Source organism: Penicillium argentinense (genome assembly GCF_028826775.1).
Source record: "Penicillium argentinense strain IBT 30761 chromosome Unknown utg000004l_segment0_segment0, whole genome shotgun sequence".
NCBI classification, from domain to species: Eukaryota; Fungi; Ascomycota; class Eurotiomycetes; order Eurotiales; family Aspergillaceae; genus Penicillium; species Penicillium argentinense.
The window spans coordinates 228,943-243,373 of NW_026622663.1; the positions used below are offsets into that span (position 1 = coordinate 228,943).

Consider the following 14,431-nt stretch of genomic DNA (forward strand, 5'->3'; position numbering starts at 1 on the left):
AAAGGGGGCAGCTCGCCCGCCATTTTCTGGTTCTCCATGTCTTTGTGCGAGGCCTCGTGGCGATGGCGTTGTTGCAGTGATGGATGAACGATGATTCATCTCACATTCCGGCTTTGTTGCTGGAGCGCGCCCGCGTCGATCCCGAGACCACACCCGGTCGATCCTCGACGGTCTCCAGGTCTTCCAGTCCCCAGACCGCGGCGAGTGGGTGGTGCAGTGGCCAGGAGCCAAGAAACCCCGTCATTGGCGAACGAGATGGAGGGAACGCCAGAAAATCGGACAATGCCTCAATGTGCGATCGGGCATTCCGGTGTTGAGGAAAGAAGTAGAATGGTTTGAAAGGGAACCGGAGGGAAACCTACCTTTCGGGAAGGCGGCACCCGCCCCTAAGGCTCCACCTGCCCCAGGGGGACAGCCACAATGCATTGTATCACATCTACAGCACAATGAGATATACATGTCAGTCAGCGAATTATCTTCTATCTGCCGTCAAAAAGACATTGTTGAATTACACGAACATGTGGAGTGCATGTGTCACACTGCAGAAATTCGCGTCAGGGAGACGGATTTCATCTTATCAGACGGGAGAAATATATCCGCAGTGCTTCATACAATAGTGGCCCATGTCGTCCTTAAAAATACTGAAGATAGATCGAATCAAATCAACTGAAAGCTCGAAGTCTATTCAAATTCACTCCACCCAAAATAGATACTGTAGATAAAACCAGCCAGTCCATCCATACACTATAACTAAAGCGTAGCATCGATGTCGGTGTCATCTTTGACCCCTAATTGACTGGCAGCGGCCGAGTATACTGCAAGCGGGCGCTCTCATCCCCCTTGTCCTGGGCTATACAAATTCCAATCAGTGACGTTCCGCGTAAAAGCCTCCCACTCCACACATACCAAGTGGCTCGTCATAGTAACGGTACTCCGAGCTCAGCGGGTCCTCCAAGTCGAGCTCGTCCACCTGAAGAGAAAGCATGTCCCCGGGATCGGAATTAGTCCCGACCGGGGAGGTGTTTTGCATGACCTGACCATAGGCGGGCTCTGCACCGTCAGGGACGGACTCGAACAGGATGGTCTCACTGGCAGAGTTGGACATGGCGCCGAAGTGGCTAGATTGGAAACTAGGTCGACCAAGGAGGAATTGGTAACGATGCAGGCGATGTCCAGTTTCCTGGGGAAATTTGACTTCCAAGTAGATCGTGATGCGATGATGACTCTGGACAAAGAGATCGGGACCCTTGTCCGGAATTCCGGCCTTTATATACTATCTGCCTGCTCATATTGGCCACCAGTGCCACTGCACGCAAAGGTGACATCAATAAAGTCCAGACTTGTCGTTCTGGCGATTTCCTCTCTCAACCGCCTGAGCGGCGGGAAAAGCAGTCGGTCGGAATCGATTTGAAACACTGTGGATTCGTGCTTTTCTAGCGGAAAACAATGAAAACAAACGAAAGACCTTCTCTCATCCGATATCTTAGATAACCTTAATTCACGTGGATTCCAGACCTCAAAGAGGATACCACACTCCCCATCAAATCATGGACGTGCGGTCGTTGCCTGCATCGTCGCTGGTTCCAGACTCCCGGATCTGATCTGGAATACCCAGAGACTTCACGTCGACATGACGCAGATTTCAGTCAGCACCGATGGAGGCAAATCTGGCGGTGCTACTAATAAACTACTAGCCGAATAGATCTACGAGGTACCGCCGATGCAGGTACAACCCCAGCCGAAAATTGTTGTCAATTAGCCCATCAAGCAAACGAGCCATGTCGCAGTCGCCCGCCAATGACGAAGTTGAAGTCGACGCCGAGGAAAGGGTGAGCGCGATGCGCAGTTATCAGGCGTAGGCGAGCCCCTTGCGATTGGCTGGCCATGGCTAACGATGGGATAGGGTGTTGAAAAATCCGCGTGTATCGGACAAGGCCAAACACGAAGCCTCCGACGTATTGAACAATGAGTTGGGCTGGGATACGCCCCGCCGCGAAGTCTACGCTGCGCATGAACATCCGAATCCCTCAAGCGTGGCAGCCAGCATGCGAGCGCTCAATCCACACGGGAGGAACCACGAGCGTGCTGCGGAGCTGTAATCCAGCAGGACCCACCAATCTCCCAAAGTAGTATATCGGGTACATATTGAGGAGCATGTCAATGAGTTCAATTGTCCATGATTGTGCTCCTGCAAGCGACTGCGAATTATTTAGAACTCCTCTACCGGTGGACTCGGATTGCGTGCAGGATCGGGCCACCGCCGAAATAAAGCCTGTAGATCCAGTGGGGCCGTAACGAGCCCGGCGGCGGTCTCGTAGGGCGGACGATCAGGGAACGAGGGATGCGCTCGGGTCGGCGCAAAGAACTCGGTGCGTCCGATGCTGGTGTCGGTCACCCGCCGCATCGCCGTCGCGAAGATGCTGGTCTAGGGCCGGAAAGAGCACGACTTCTTCGCCGACGACGTGGCGGGCCAACTGCCAGGTGAGCTGGTTCTGGTAGCGGGTCAGCTCGTCGTCGTCAGCGGCGTCGACCAGCTGGCGGTAGGTGAGGGCGAGTTGGCGGTGATCGACGCAGATGCTGCGAGAGATGCGTTCCATCTTTCCTTCCAGAACTCCAAACTCCAGCCTGATGGGCACTTTGTCCACGTCGTTCGACTACTCCTGCATCTTACCAGAAGCGCTGATCTAGTATCAAAAACTGCCTGACCTTGCCACACTCGATATCTCACTTGCATGACGTTCGGATTAATGTAGAGGAAGTCAGTCCCGACTCCACCAACTGCAGTCTTGACACCAGCAGGCCAGCAGACCCCTTGCCAAATCATCTGACTCCACCGACTGATCATCCTCGTTCAGACCGTTGAACATGTCCAGCCCTACTAATTAAACCATGGGCCCCAGGGCGAGACCCTGTTCTCTTTGTCACCTCCCCGCGCACCGACAGCGAACATTAAACAGCAAACAGCCCAGCCATGAGTGTCGCCTCCCGGTGAGTCTTTTTGCTATCTTCATCTTCATCTTCGTCGCGATCGGGATCTCGACTTCGATAGGGGTGCACACGAATAATCACTTTACGAATATTCGTACGAATACCGTAAAATTTTACGAATACGAATAAGCATCGTCGCTTATATAATATCCGTACGAATAAAATGTGTCTTATTCGTAAATTATTCGTAAAAATCACGTGTGATTAATATTCCTCAGAGAGATATATATCTCGTAACAACATCAACCGCCGCATAGTCTCCGCGCTCAAGGTGTTTCTCCTGACACCCAGTAAATCTCGTCCCTTGTTGAATAGTCTCTCCACCGACACTGATGATGCAGGAATGGCCAGATAGTCTCGTGCAGCAGTAGCTAGCTGTGGGTATTCGTTCCTCTGTGCTCTCCACCACGATAAAAGCCAATTCTTGTCCTGTGAAATCGACTCATTTATCGTGACGACGTCATCCTCAAAGTACCGGTCAATGTCAGATGAATGTTTCTTCTTAGGTTGCAGCTTCTGAAGTAAACGGGCCTCTATGCTCTTCTTCAGGCTCGGCTGCTCCTTAGAGGGCTTTGCCGACGAGTCGACTGCCAATGGATATTGATCATGCAGTAGTTCTTTGATGTGCGTGACAACTTGGGGTGCTGTGAGCTTGCCTAGATCTCTGTCTAGCAAGAGCGTTTTAAATCGCGGATCAAGCACTAGGGCGACATAATAGGCGTCTTGTCCATCCATCAGGTTGTAGTATTTTTGGAACTTTTTCAAGCCCGCAGCAGCAGCAGCAGAAATCTCCAGGTGCAGATCCGAGAATTCTCCCTCCCTAGACGCAGCATCATGCAACAGATCGTGCAGTTCATAGTAAATGGGGATGGCTAAGGTAATTTGCGGTTGACGCTTGGAAACAGTGAGGGTGAACTCCTCAAACCTGGCTAAGAAGCCCTCAATTTGTTGGAGACGATCCCAATCCTCAGCACTGAAGGGTGGAAAATCTAACTGATGGTGGATCCATTTCTTGATTTGCTGCTTCGCGTTCAGGGCGTCTCGGAGCATTCGGTGTGTCGAATTCCACCGTGTATCCACGTCGTACTCGATGAACTTGTCCTTGAGCCCATTGCTCTGGCAGATGATCTTCCACTGCTGCTTCCGCTGCGGGGTTCTTGCAATCCAAAGCGCCATAATCCGAAGGCGAGCCAACGGTGATTGCGGGCCAATCTCTTTGTTTTCCTGCATGAGATCACAAGCTGCATTCGCCGACGCGTGGTCCCCTGCTTGCAACATGACGAGTATATCGCTGACAATCAGATTGAGCACATGCGCAGTGCAGCGAATATAACTATCCACTCCTTGAAATCGTAGGGCTCTTGCAGCACTCACGGCTCCGTACATGGCTTGAAATTTCTCGGTGAGATTGAGATATAATTCCGATAGCAAGCGCTCATTGCTTGTGGCATTGTCTGCTGTGATCGCGAGGAGCTTGTGTTCGATTCGAAGTTCTGTGAGAAGCGTCTGAAGAATTTCTGCCATGTTCTCTCCGCTATGAATGCCGTGGAGTTCCGTAAATTCAAGAACCCGCTCTCGGTACTGAAAATCCACTGTCAACCAGTGGCCAACAACCCCGAACATGGCTTTTGAATTCTTGCTCGTCCAAGCGTCTAGCGAAAGAGAGATCGTTTGGCACGTCTGCTCTAGCTCTTCAATCAACTGCTCCCGACAATTGTCGAAATCACGATCGATTCGACGAGCCATTGTCATGCGAGATGCGAAAGGGAGTGAAACACCCAAGTCCTGGAAGATCTGTTGGAAGGGGGGCGATTCTATGGCGTCAAATGCCATGTCGTCTATAACCACCCACCGAACCAGGTTTTGCTCCAGGACCTTTGCTCTCTGCTCCTCAGTCCGCTTCTGGAAGAAGCTGCTAACTGACGGCTGTTTTATGCTGCTTCTGTCGTCCTCCGAACTGTTTTCAGGGCCACTTAGGATAATACCATGTTTAGAGAGATGGAACATCATATTGGATGTTGATGTTGCCCTTGTAGAATCTGTCGTTTTCCAATTGCATCTCTTGCAGCGCACCTCCCGGTCGTTGATTGGGCCCTTTCCCCTTTTTGGCCACCACATCCTTCCCGGTAGCGGGGAACAGTCGAAATGTGCCCAGAGAGCTTGATTCTGCATCTTTCTTCGAGAAAGGCCAGATTCATTGGAGATACTGACCACGTCAGGCAACGCCTCCGCAGTCAGTTCATTTTGGGAGCAGATCGCCACGAGTGGACTTCGAGCCCGGCTTAATTGGCTTGCAGAGTCATCAGGAGTAATCGGTTCAACGCTACTGCGTGCCCTTTTCGAAGGAGGGATCTCAATAATGCGGTCTTCTGGTGGAGCCTCCTCGTCGATGCCATCATTGAGCGCACAGTAATTGATTCGCTGAGACCTGTATGGCCGTTTGCGCTGTGACTCCGTGGACTCGTCCATTCGTAGCGCGAGAAATTTGTCCTGATAGTTGACTGATAGGAAAGAAGTGCGTAGAAAACGAAATTATGGTCGTGTATCTGCAGTGTAAACAATCACGCGACGCGTTGAGCATCGTTAGATGGGCGGTGGGTCTCTATTACAGTATGGGTAAGTTAGTCTTGGCGGAAATTACGAATAATTACGAATCGAATACGAATAAAGTCACGAAAATAGCCAGTCGAATACGAATAATGAGTTGAGGAAAATTGACGAATACGAATAACCAAAATCCTTATTCGTGTGCACCCCTAGACTTCGAGAGCGCCCGACCTAGACTTGGTGCTCTGGTGCTCGCTCTGTCCTTGCCTTATGGCTGATCCGTCCAGCTCCGCGCGACCCCATGGGGATCCCCAACCCTCCACGCCGGCGTCGGCGGTCCAGCCGGTTGTGATCTCGCGGGGAATCTGTGGACGACTCTCTCACTGGCTGTGGCCTGGCTGGTGGGGCAATTCGTGCGACGCGCCCTCGCAGCCCAGTCCACGCTCGACCCGCCAGCCCTACGACTGCAAGGCCTGTCGTGAGTGGCACGTCGAGTGCGATCACGCCCGACCGCAGTGCGCCCACTGCTACCAGCAACAACTCCTCTGCTTTTACGTCGACCCGGCGGTAAAGCGCAAACCCAAACCCAAGCAGAACACGACGGTGCCGACGCTGCGACCAGTGGTGCCGTCCGAGCGGGGAGCAGCCAGACCGCGACATCCAAGGACTCAGAATTGGCCTGACATCACTGTCGCTAAAACCCGACACGACGTTTGACGACTCATAATAAACATATCAATAATAGCGCGCTGGCGTTGCGGGATTGTACCCAGGCGGAAAAATGGATCAGAGCCAAGTGAAGCATACGAGAGAGCGACGCATCACTAGAAGTTGTAATGAAATATACCAGGCCACAGTTGCTTCTCCCCTTCTCCCCTCCCGCTACCCCGCGGGTCATCACCGGGAACCTGTTTCCATATCCACTTCCTTGATGAATCTGCCGGTTTTTTTCCCTGGAGACCGGGAAGATGGTGGGGGCATTGAGTTCAACTCCTCCACCTCGGCGCGATGGACCAACAACGGCGATGGACCGTCCGTCCACACTGCCAGCTTCCCCTTCTTTTTTAAGGTAAACCGGATCAACTGCAGGTCAAGGGAGTATTGCCCGTAACATCGGCCAGCCGATTCGGATCAACGCCGACTGTCATGCCGTCGGAGGACACTCGTCCGTGGAGCACAGTCGGCCGGGGTAGCTCCACCACACTCTACATAGCAATGGCCATACCCTAGGCAAGTATTTACTCTCATCACATACTGTCAATCAATAGCCATAATTTGATCTTGGGACAGTATGATCTGTTGAAGAAGCATTGCCGTTGAGGCTACTCTGTAATCCAATATCAAACATTTATACTATACCCCCCACGCCCGATATACAAAAGTCGATAGAAAGTGGGATTCACCTTCCCCAGATGATATCTTTCAGAATAGTTCGCTAACTGTCTACATAGATGGACTCCGAATACCTCCGCCTGGCGGACACAATTCGCCACCAGGCCAGCACCCACCCGAAGCCTCGCTACATCGTAGCCATCGCAGGCATTCCCGGCTCGGGCAAAACGACAACGGCCGAAGCGGTGGTCAGCCAGCTGAATGCAGACTCACGGGGGCGTGCTGCCCTTATCTCGATGGATGGCTTTCATCTGTCCCGGAGCGAACTCGACCAACTCCCCAACGCCGAAGAAGCGCACATCCGCCGAGGTGCGCCGTGGACGTTTAATGTATCCCGATTCGTGACATTCATGCATAAGCTGCGCAACTGGGCAGATAGCACACCTCTCGCCAAGGACGGCACCTGGGCTTCCAGTGATATTCTCCAAGCACCGACCTTCGACCACGAAGCCAAAGACCCCGTCGAGGACGGAATCTCTATTACCCCTGATGCCTCGATCATCATTGTCGAGGGCAATTATCTTCTCCTCAATGAACCGGACTGGCGGGATCTCGCCGCATTGGCCGACTATCGCGTTTTCGTCGAAACCGACCCGCAGGAGGCACGGGAGCGGACAGCGAAGAGGCATGTGAAGGCAGGCATCGAAAAGACCATCGAGGACGGGTATCGACGGGTGGACAGTAATGACTATTTGAATGGGGTGTCGATTCAGGAAAACTTAATCATCCCGGACCTTGTGCTCAAAAGCGTGTCTACAAATGGCACAGTATAGATGGAATAGAATATTTTAATTATACGATGATACAATTCAGCACTACTGCTTGACTTCCTGTTTATGAAACACGTCTGCTTTGATTAGACTTGAGTTTGGAAGCTCGTAATTCGTATTGTACTCACTGGGGATCTCCGGCATCCAGCTGGCCCGCGCCTTGCAGAAGAACTCCCCCTTCGGAGGCAACGCCTCTGGGTCGTCGAGGGACCCAACAGCAACATACCGGAACTGATCTTTGGCCATTTCCTGGAGATTGTGTGAGCAATTCTTCAAATATTATGAGAGACTTTTCAGGGATCAATACCCCATATTCCAGAATAAAGCTTCCACAGGTATCGCAAAACTCGCGATAGATAATAGCCCCCGACCCATTGTCCGCAGCATGCTCCTTGGGATTTCCCCGTGTGTAGGAAAAGGCGTCTTTCGGAACCTTTGCAGTCAGGCCATAGTTGGTCCCAAACGCTTTCTAAGTCCAACAAATATGCCCTCGGTCAGTGAATGATCTTCTCCAACCCCGTTCTACTACCTAGGTCGTTTGTATACCTTGCAGTTTCGACAGTGGCAAAGTGAGGTCCGAGCATCATCCGGAGACGCCAGCTTCAGCTCGTACTCGATTTTACGACAAATACACGATCCCGTATAGACTGGCATGCTGTAATATGGATCTTGCGAATGGGATTTTGGTCTTTGGTGGATGTACAAAAGAAGTGTTGCGAACAAGTTGCAGGGTCATACATGCAATGACGTCATTAGCAGTCTGCAGGAGCGCAACTTCGCAACAAGTGCAACTTGCAAGCAATCCACTTTTCTCTGTACCGACCATACAGGATTGGGAGTGGCGATATCACCAATTAGGTGACTGGTCATATGACTATTGTGTAGGTTGTCTATCAGCAAACACTTCCGAGTCTATGTTATGACCGGCCCGATAGACCCATTGATTCATCTCCGCTCTTTCAACCAACAACTGACAACGTCCATCAAACGCAACGGCTGAGAACAAAAACGAGTTGTACCAGCTTGGCCACCTGTTTCAGTTTTCTGCAAGGGACTTTCTGCACGAAATTCGCCGCTGTACGCCGCGGGGGTGATGTGACCATGACACCCAGGGGAATGCATCCTAGCTGGTGACAAAATCTCCATCGCTTTCAAACAGCGACCGATAAGGATTGGGAACCCTCGTTGGCTCGATACTCACTTGCCAGATTGACACAATGCCGACCGCACAGAATCAGGCAGGGCTGCAGACAAGATCGGTGGTCTCCTCTTTCATCTTCACGGTCGCCAACGGCAGTCCTCGAGTTGCGCTATTTCGACGCAGCGACAAAGTCTCGACCTATCAGTAGGTGAACTCGTGCTTCTTGAAGTAAACCCCGAAATCCGAATGAGCCTATGCTGACCACGCGAAGCCACTGTCTAGCACCGGTAGCAGGACACATTCAAAACAACGAATCGCCAGTGGCAGCGGCATGGCGCGAGATCGAGGAAGAGACAACGTTGACGACTTCACACCTGGAGCTCTGGCGGCAGGGAAAGCCATTTACGTTCGATGACTCCTCCGTGGGACGACAATGGACGGTCTATCCTTTTGGATTCTGCCTCCGCACCGCAAAAGACGACGCGATCCGAATAAACTGGGAGCACGAAGGCTGGAGCTGGTACGACCCTAATGAGGTGTCCGACGACGAGCAATTCGGCGGCGTTCCCCGTTTGTCAGAGAGCCTGCGACGGGTTTGGTTCGAAATGGACATGAACCCAGCGGCAGCGGGGGCCCTTCGCTCGGGCCTCGAAGAACTAAAGACTGATCATCGAAGCGGATCCCACGAACTGACCTCGATTGCCGTGAAATCATTCCGTGATATACTCGTTCATCTCCGCAGCGATCGCAAATGGTGGGAGACTGCCCGGATGGCAGCATGGCATCTGTGGAAAAACGGACGAGAAAGCATGGGCTCGGCGACCTTGAATGCTCTTCTCGGTGTCTTGGCCGACATAGATGACCTGAAAGACCTCAGCCTGGACGACGAATGCGCAATGGATCGCGTGTTGGGAAGGATTGACCATCACCTGGAGGTCCGCCGGCAAATGCCAGCATGCATCAAGGACTCTTTTGTCGCCTATCTCCAAGCCAACGGATCACGGGATACACAGACCTTGTCCATTCTCACACTGTCTGCGAGTTCCACGATTCGAGATAGTATCCTCGATGCCTTTTCATCCCTCCCGATGCCAAATTTGGACCTGCGCATCCTAGAGTCTCGTCCGCTCTTTGAAGGAGCCAGTATGGCCTCGTCTTTGCTCTCGGCATTTGAATCGAAGTTTCCGGCAGCGACGGGTCGACATCTCAGACTCACCGTGTACACCGATGCGTCTGCCGCGCTGGCCGCAACAAATGTCGAGTTTGTTCTTCTAGGAGCCGACCGTCTCTCGTCATCGGGCTGGGTCAGCAATAAGACTGGATCACTCCCCGCTGTCCTCAGCGCGAAACATGTTAGCCCTAGCTGTAAGGTCTTGGTGTTCAGTGGGTTAGAGAAGGTCGCTGAGCCCGGTGCAGAGCACGAGCATGAGCCCGAAGAAAATGACTATCGGGAAGTGATGATTCCATGGATTGAATGCAGTGTCCGAGGCGTGAACATCCTCGAAGAGGGTATTCGAGGCATACCTCCCAAGACTGCCAATTGCCATGTCCAAGTCAAAAATATCTACTTTGAATGGGTACCCTCCGAAATGATCGACGGGTATATCTGTGAAAAAGGGATGGTTTCTGCGGCAGCCATTCGAAAGTGCGCACAGGAAGTGAGGGAAAATAGCAGGGCATACTTTGATTCGCTATGAAGCAGGATTGAGCAATCCCTGCATGTGAGGTTCCAGGGCAAGAGTTTACAACGGCACATTGTAGTAGTCGATAGTAGTCGTCAGCAATTGAACGGACCCCGATATTACAAAACTCGAATGCTGCATACTATAAGTATTGACCAAGTTGAAAACGTGCGAATATGACATGGAAAACCCCGCTACTGTGCATAGAATCGAAGGCAAAATCATGTTCAAGTAAATCACACATCGGGCTGAAACAGAACCACTTCTAGTAGTACCTTCAGAGACCATCATCTTGAACAGGTAACAAGACAAAATCATCAACCGGAAAAACGCCAGGGCAGAGGACAGGATCGTTAAAGACCCCCACCCATAAAAACACATAAAACAAACAAGGAACTAGAACTATATGCAAAAGGAAAGAGGTATCATGATATTCAAGAGTCGCGGACACGCGCCTGGCGCTTGGCCGTGCCGATGTGAGTGTTGTGCACCTTCGTGGCAAACTTCAAGCTGGTCAAGGTTTCCGACAGATGGGCCTGGAGCGGGCTGACCATGACAAACATGAGGGTTTTTGAATTGCCACCCAAGGAGAATTGAAGGAGATAGGTCAGCTATATTGTAAAAAAAAAAAAAAAAAAATACGTCAGTTAGCTTGAAATGAAATGATTAGTCATAACCGGGTTGAGGAGAGCTTACCTTGCTGTTGCGGTACGGGATATGAGCACCTTCCTTTCCTTGTCCAAGAGCAGCGATCACGTCACCTAGGGAGCTAAGACTGCGGTTGATGTTCTGAGTCTCCCTGAGACGATCGCCAGTCGCTTTACTGTGGCTCAGCCGTTCACTTCCGGCCAGATCGACCAGGTTGAGTGTACCCTCACTGCGCTCTCCAGTGATGTGGTTTTCGCCAAAAAGCTTGAGAATGAAGACGGAGTGAGACCGGGAAGAACGCTCGTTGGCCTTGGTAGCAGCAACGGAACGATTGGCGTCTGCTTTCTTGAGGATAGATTCCACCATTTCAGGAGAATCCAATTGTACCGTGGTAATGTCCGTGATAAAGGTCTTGCCGCGCTGCAGGTCATGACGGATCTCGTGCCTCTTTTTATCAAGCTCGTCTGGATTGCCGAGTAGATCATTCAGGTTTTCGTTGTAGACCTCCACAAAGTTTCCTTCCATCGTGTATCGCCATCCCTTCTCTTCCAGGCCCTGGGCGGTCTCGTAGATCTGGTGAACAGCACGCGGGATCATACCATCAGTTGAAGACATGGTATGTGTCTTACCGCTACCGGTTTGACCGTAGCAGAAGATGCATACGTTGTAGCCATCCAGGGCACTCTGCACAAGTTGACTGATCTCGTCAAAAACTTCGCCGTTCTCTGAACGGGGGCCAAAGACTCGATCGAACGAGAAATTGTTGTTCTTTCGAAGGACAGCTCCCAAACTGTTCTTTTCTTCGGGGCCCACGATGTTGATCTCCTTGGCATCCTCGAACTCGTCGGGGTATTGCATTGGAGCAATGTCCGTGGGACCCTCGTTCCTCAGCGAGGGACGAACACGGCAAAATACACGAATGTTGCCCTTGAGTTCCTGCACCTGGTTGTGGAGCTTGCGGCGCAACGTTTCTTCCCTGCGTAGTTTGTCTCGGATCGCCTCCGTTTCCTGCAAAGCATCCATCATCTCCTGATTGCAGCGCTCGAAAGCCTGAGATTGCTCTTCTCTGCCACCTTCGAGAAACTCGATACGGGCTTTCAGCGCCCGAATCGTAGATTCGAGAGTGACGCTGTTGGTACTGGCGGTATCAAGGTTCTGACGGAGGTCATTGACATGTTTTCGCTCGCGGTCCAACTCAGTCTTCATGGAGTCAAGTTGACTGTTCATTGAAGCAATCTCACGGAGCTTTTTGCTCAGCTCGAATTCCGTCTTCTGAAGATCGGAGGCGGATTGCGACGTTAATTTACCGAGTTCACGGACGCGCACCGCTTTTTCATCTTCAATCTCGCTCTCCAACTTCCTTTTAAGTTCCTGAAGCTCATTTTGATGCCGGCTGCTCAATGCCTCGGCTTCTTGCTTACCTGCCTGTCGAACTGATTCCAGTTCGATGCGCTGACGCCGGTCAAGGTCGTCCATCGCAATTTCTTGTTCGCGCCGGGCAGCCTTCAGCCCATCCTCAGCTGCGCTTAGTTGGCTCTTCAGTGTTTCTGTCTCAACACGAAGAGATGTGTTGGTCTCATTTAATGCATCGCGGGATTTTTCAAGTTCATTGACTTCAGAGAGATGGTTAATGACCGGATGATTCATCGGGGGATTGAAGAGCCACGTACTTCGGTTCTTGTACAGGTCAACGGTCTCCTTGAGCCCGAAACTGTTCTGACCTTGCTGGTTCATGCGCGACATGAAAGCGGCGAAGAATTCGTCCATATTCTTTTCTCGCAGGTCATGATCCCACTCGGTATCTGTAGGACAGTTAAAACCTCGAGTCGATGAATCTTTGGTAAGGAATAGTGGCATGATTTGTTTGTGAGGGCTTCTTTGGGGAGTCATGAATGATTGCGGCTTGGAGGGCTTAGATGGGGTCGCAACGGGAACCCGCGAGGGACCGTCGAGCCGATTTGGAGTGGATGGGATAGGGTAGGCTTGGGGTTTCTTGGGAGGTGGCCAAATGGCAGGCTTTCGGGGGCCATCTTCATTCAGGTTGATTTGAGACAACGTTGTGGACAATGCATCAATCTGACTGGCAGAGGTCGGTAAGGACGATGAGATCTCGTTGCGCACGTCGCTCATATCGAATCCTTGGGCAAGAACATCGGGGCAAGAATGAAGGCGATAAGAAGGAAGGGAGTCCTCACCTTTCCGTTTTCCGAGTACACTGCCCGCATTCTCATCGGCGCGGGTATCCATTGACGTAGCGGGACGAGGCATTGAGGAACCATTCAACTTGCGGGGGCCGACAGAAGGGTTTGGTCGCGACATCGCCGAGGTAGGACGAGTGCTGCCAGAGCCGATGGTGGAAGAAAAACCGGCATTGATGGAGCGGGAGGCTGTCGAACCAGTTCGGGACATAGTCGACGAGGCATAAGAGTGGCCGCGGGTGTGTGTGTTTGTCGTGTTTGTGGGCTGTCGCAACGCAGATCCGGATCGCTTGGTGTCTGTGGGATTGGGGGCTTTGGGTCGGGTAGCTGGCATCACGAATTAGTATCGGCTGCGAACCAAGCGACATGGAATCAAAGGGCATTCGTACGGGAAACACTGGCGGCCTGCTTGGCGATGCTGCCGGGCGGTAGGATGCCAGACCGCGAATTTGTTGTCGACGAGGTCATCTCGCGTAGCCCAGGTTGCGGAAGACGCGATCGAGTCGAGGTTGCCACACGGGATTGAGTCTGCGATTGGGGTGAGTTACGATGTTGCTGATGCGACGGGGCGGGGTGCGGGCAGTCAACACCAGTCAACACATACCAGATTCTCATCATCCATGGTGGCAGTTGGGGATCGCCAGGTCACGGAGTAAACAATCCGAGCGAGTAGAGAGAACTCTCGTCCAGCCACTGTCTCTTTTCAGTTGCGTGCGCGCCGCTGCGTGGTGAGGGAGATGGGCATGCCAGCAAAGAGCAACGTGAGTATGGGAGCTCCGTTTCTCCAGAGACGCCTGTAAACAAACGATGACTCAGCAGATGCATTACACCCAATCGGGACTAGCTCCACCTACTCGGGGATCAGCGGTAGCGATACGGTAAAATTACGTATATAACGCTCATCAAATATTACCAGCTGGTCGACACGTGACGCCCTCGTAACGGCGCCGGCGGCACATCGAAGCATTTGAAGCAGGGTGTCCACCCAGCATACTAGTTAGTGTGCTCTCGTAGCAATTGCGCCTGTTTGTTGTCCTCCGATCGCATCCCCTCCAGCGTGTTGCG

The 14,431-nt window shown here is 52.0% G+C and overlaps 9 protein-coding genes across 9 annotated transcripts; 4 read left to right on the forward strand and 5 right to left on the reverse strand.

The window, feature by feature from the left end:
* Nucleotides 1–788: 788 nt before the first annotated feature.
* N7532_003034 (uncharacterized protein) lies at nt 789–1,105 on the reverse strand (the record flags this gene model as incomplete). Its single annotated transcript, XM_056615528.1, has 2 exons — nt 789–850; nt 907–1,105. 2 exons carry the CDS (start codon nt 1,103–1,105, stop codon nt 789–791), a joined length of 261 nt encoding a protein of 86 aa, XP_056475885.1.
* Nucleotides 1,106–1,778: 673 nt separating this feature from the next.
* On the forward strand, nt 1,779–2,099 carry N7532_003035 (Con-6 family protein; the record flags this gene model as incomplete). Its single annotated transcript, XM_056615529.1, has 2 exons — nt 1,779–1,855; nt 1,904–2,099. The coding sequence occupies 2 exons, from the start codon at nt 1,779–1,781 to the stop codon at nt 2,097–2,099; spliced, it is 273 nt and encodes a 90-aa protein (XP_056475886.1).
* A 228-nt stretch (nt 2,100–2,327) lies between these two features.
* N7532_003036 (uncharacterized protein) lies at nt 2,328–2,597 on the reverse strand (the record flags this gene model as incomplete). Its single annotated transcript, XM_056615530.1, has 1 exon — nt 2,328–2,597. The coding sequence occupies one exon, from the start codon at nt 2,595–2,597 to the stop codon at nt 2,328–2,330; it is 270 nt and encodes an 89-aa protein (XP_056475887.1).
* Nucleotides 2,598–3,192: 595 nt separating this feature from the next.
* N7532_003037 (uncharacterized protein) lies at nt 3,193–5,457 on the reverse strand (the record flags this gene model as incomplete). Its single annotated transcript, XM_056615531.1, has 1 exon — nt 3,193–5,457. One exon carries the CDS (start codon nt 5,455–5,457, stop codon nt 3,193–3,195), a length of 2,265 nt encoding a protein of 754 aa, XP_056475888.1.
* A 348-nt stretch (nt 5,458–5,805) lies between these two features.
* On the forward strand, nt 5,806–6,252 carry N7532_003038 (transcriptional regulator family TF; the record flags this gene model as incomplete). The annotated part of the gene is made up of 1 exon (XM_056615532.1): nt 5,806–6,252. One exon carries the CDS (start codon nt 5,806–5,808, stop codon nt 6,250–6,252), a length of 447 nt encoding a protein of 148 aa, XP_056475889.1.
* Nucleotides 6,253–6,986: 734 nt separating this feature from the next.
* Nucleotides 6,987–7,700, forward strand: N7532_003039 (phosphoribulokinase/uridine kinase family protein; the record flags this gene model as incomplete). Its single annotated transcript, XM_056615533.1, has 1 exon — nt 6,987–7,700. One exon carries the CDS (start codon nt 6,987–6,989, stop codon nt 7,698–7,700), a length of 714 nt encoding a protein of 237 aa, XP_056475890.1.
* Nucleotides 7,701–7,742: 42 nt separating this feature from the next.
* On the reverse strand, nt 7,743–8,351 carry N7532_003040 (GFA family protein; the record flags this gene model as incomplete). The annotated part of the gene is made up of 3 exons (XM_056615534.1): nt 7,743–7,946; nt 8,005–8,166; nt 8,244–8,351. The coding sequence occupies 3 exons, from the start codon at nt 8,349–8,351 to the stop codon at nt 7,743–7,745; spliced, it is 474 nt and encodes a 157-aa protein (XP_056475891.1).
* A 563-nt stretch (nt 8,352–8,914) lies between these two features.
* Nucleotides 8,915–10,535, forward strand: N7532_003041 (translation initiation factor eIF-2B subunit family protein; the record flags this gene model as incomplete). The annotated part of the gene is made up of 2 exons (XM_056615535.1): nt 8,915–9,042; nt 9,110–10,535. The coding sequence occupies 2 exons, from the start codon at nt 8,915–8,917 to the stop codon at nt 10,533–10,535; spliced, it is 1,554 nt and encodes a 517-aa protein (XP_056475892.1).
* A 419-nt stretch (nt 10,536–10,954) lies between these two features.
* Nucleotides 10,955–13,988, reverse strand: N7532_003042 (putative kinesin family protein (KlpA); the record flags this gene model as incomplete). The annotated part of the gene is made up of 4 exons (XM_056615536.1): nt 10,955–11,131; nt 11,217–13,693; nt 13,756–13,894; nt 13,971–13,988. 4 exons carry the CDS (start codon nt 13,986–13,988, stop codon nt 10,955–10,957), a joined length of 2,811 nt encoding a protein of 936 aa, XP_056475893.1.
* Nucleotides 13,989–14,431: the final 443 nt, after the last annotated feature.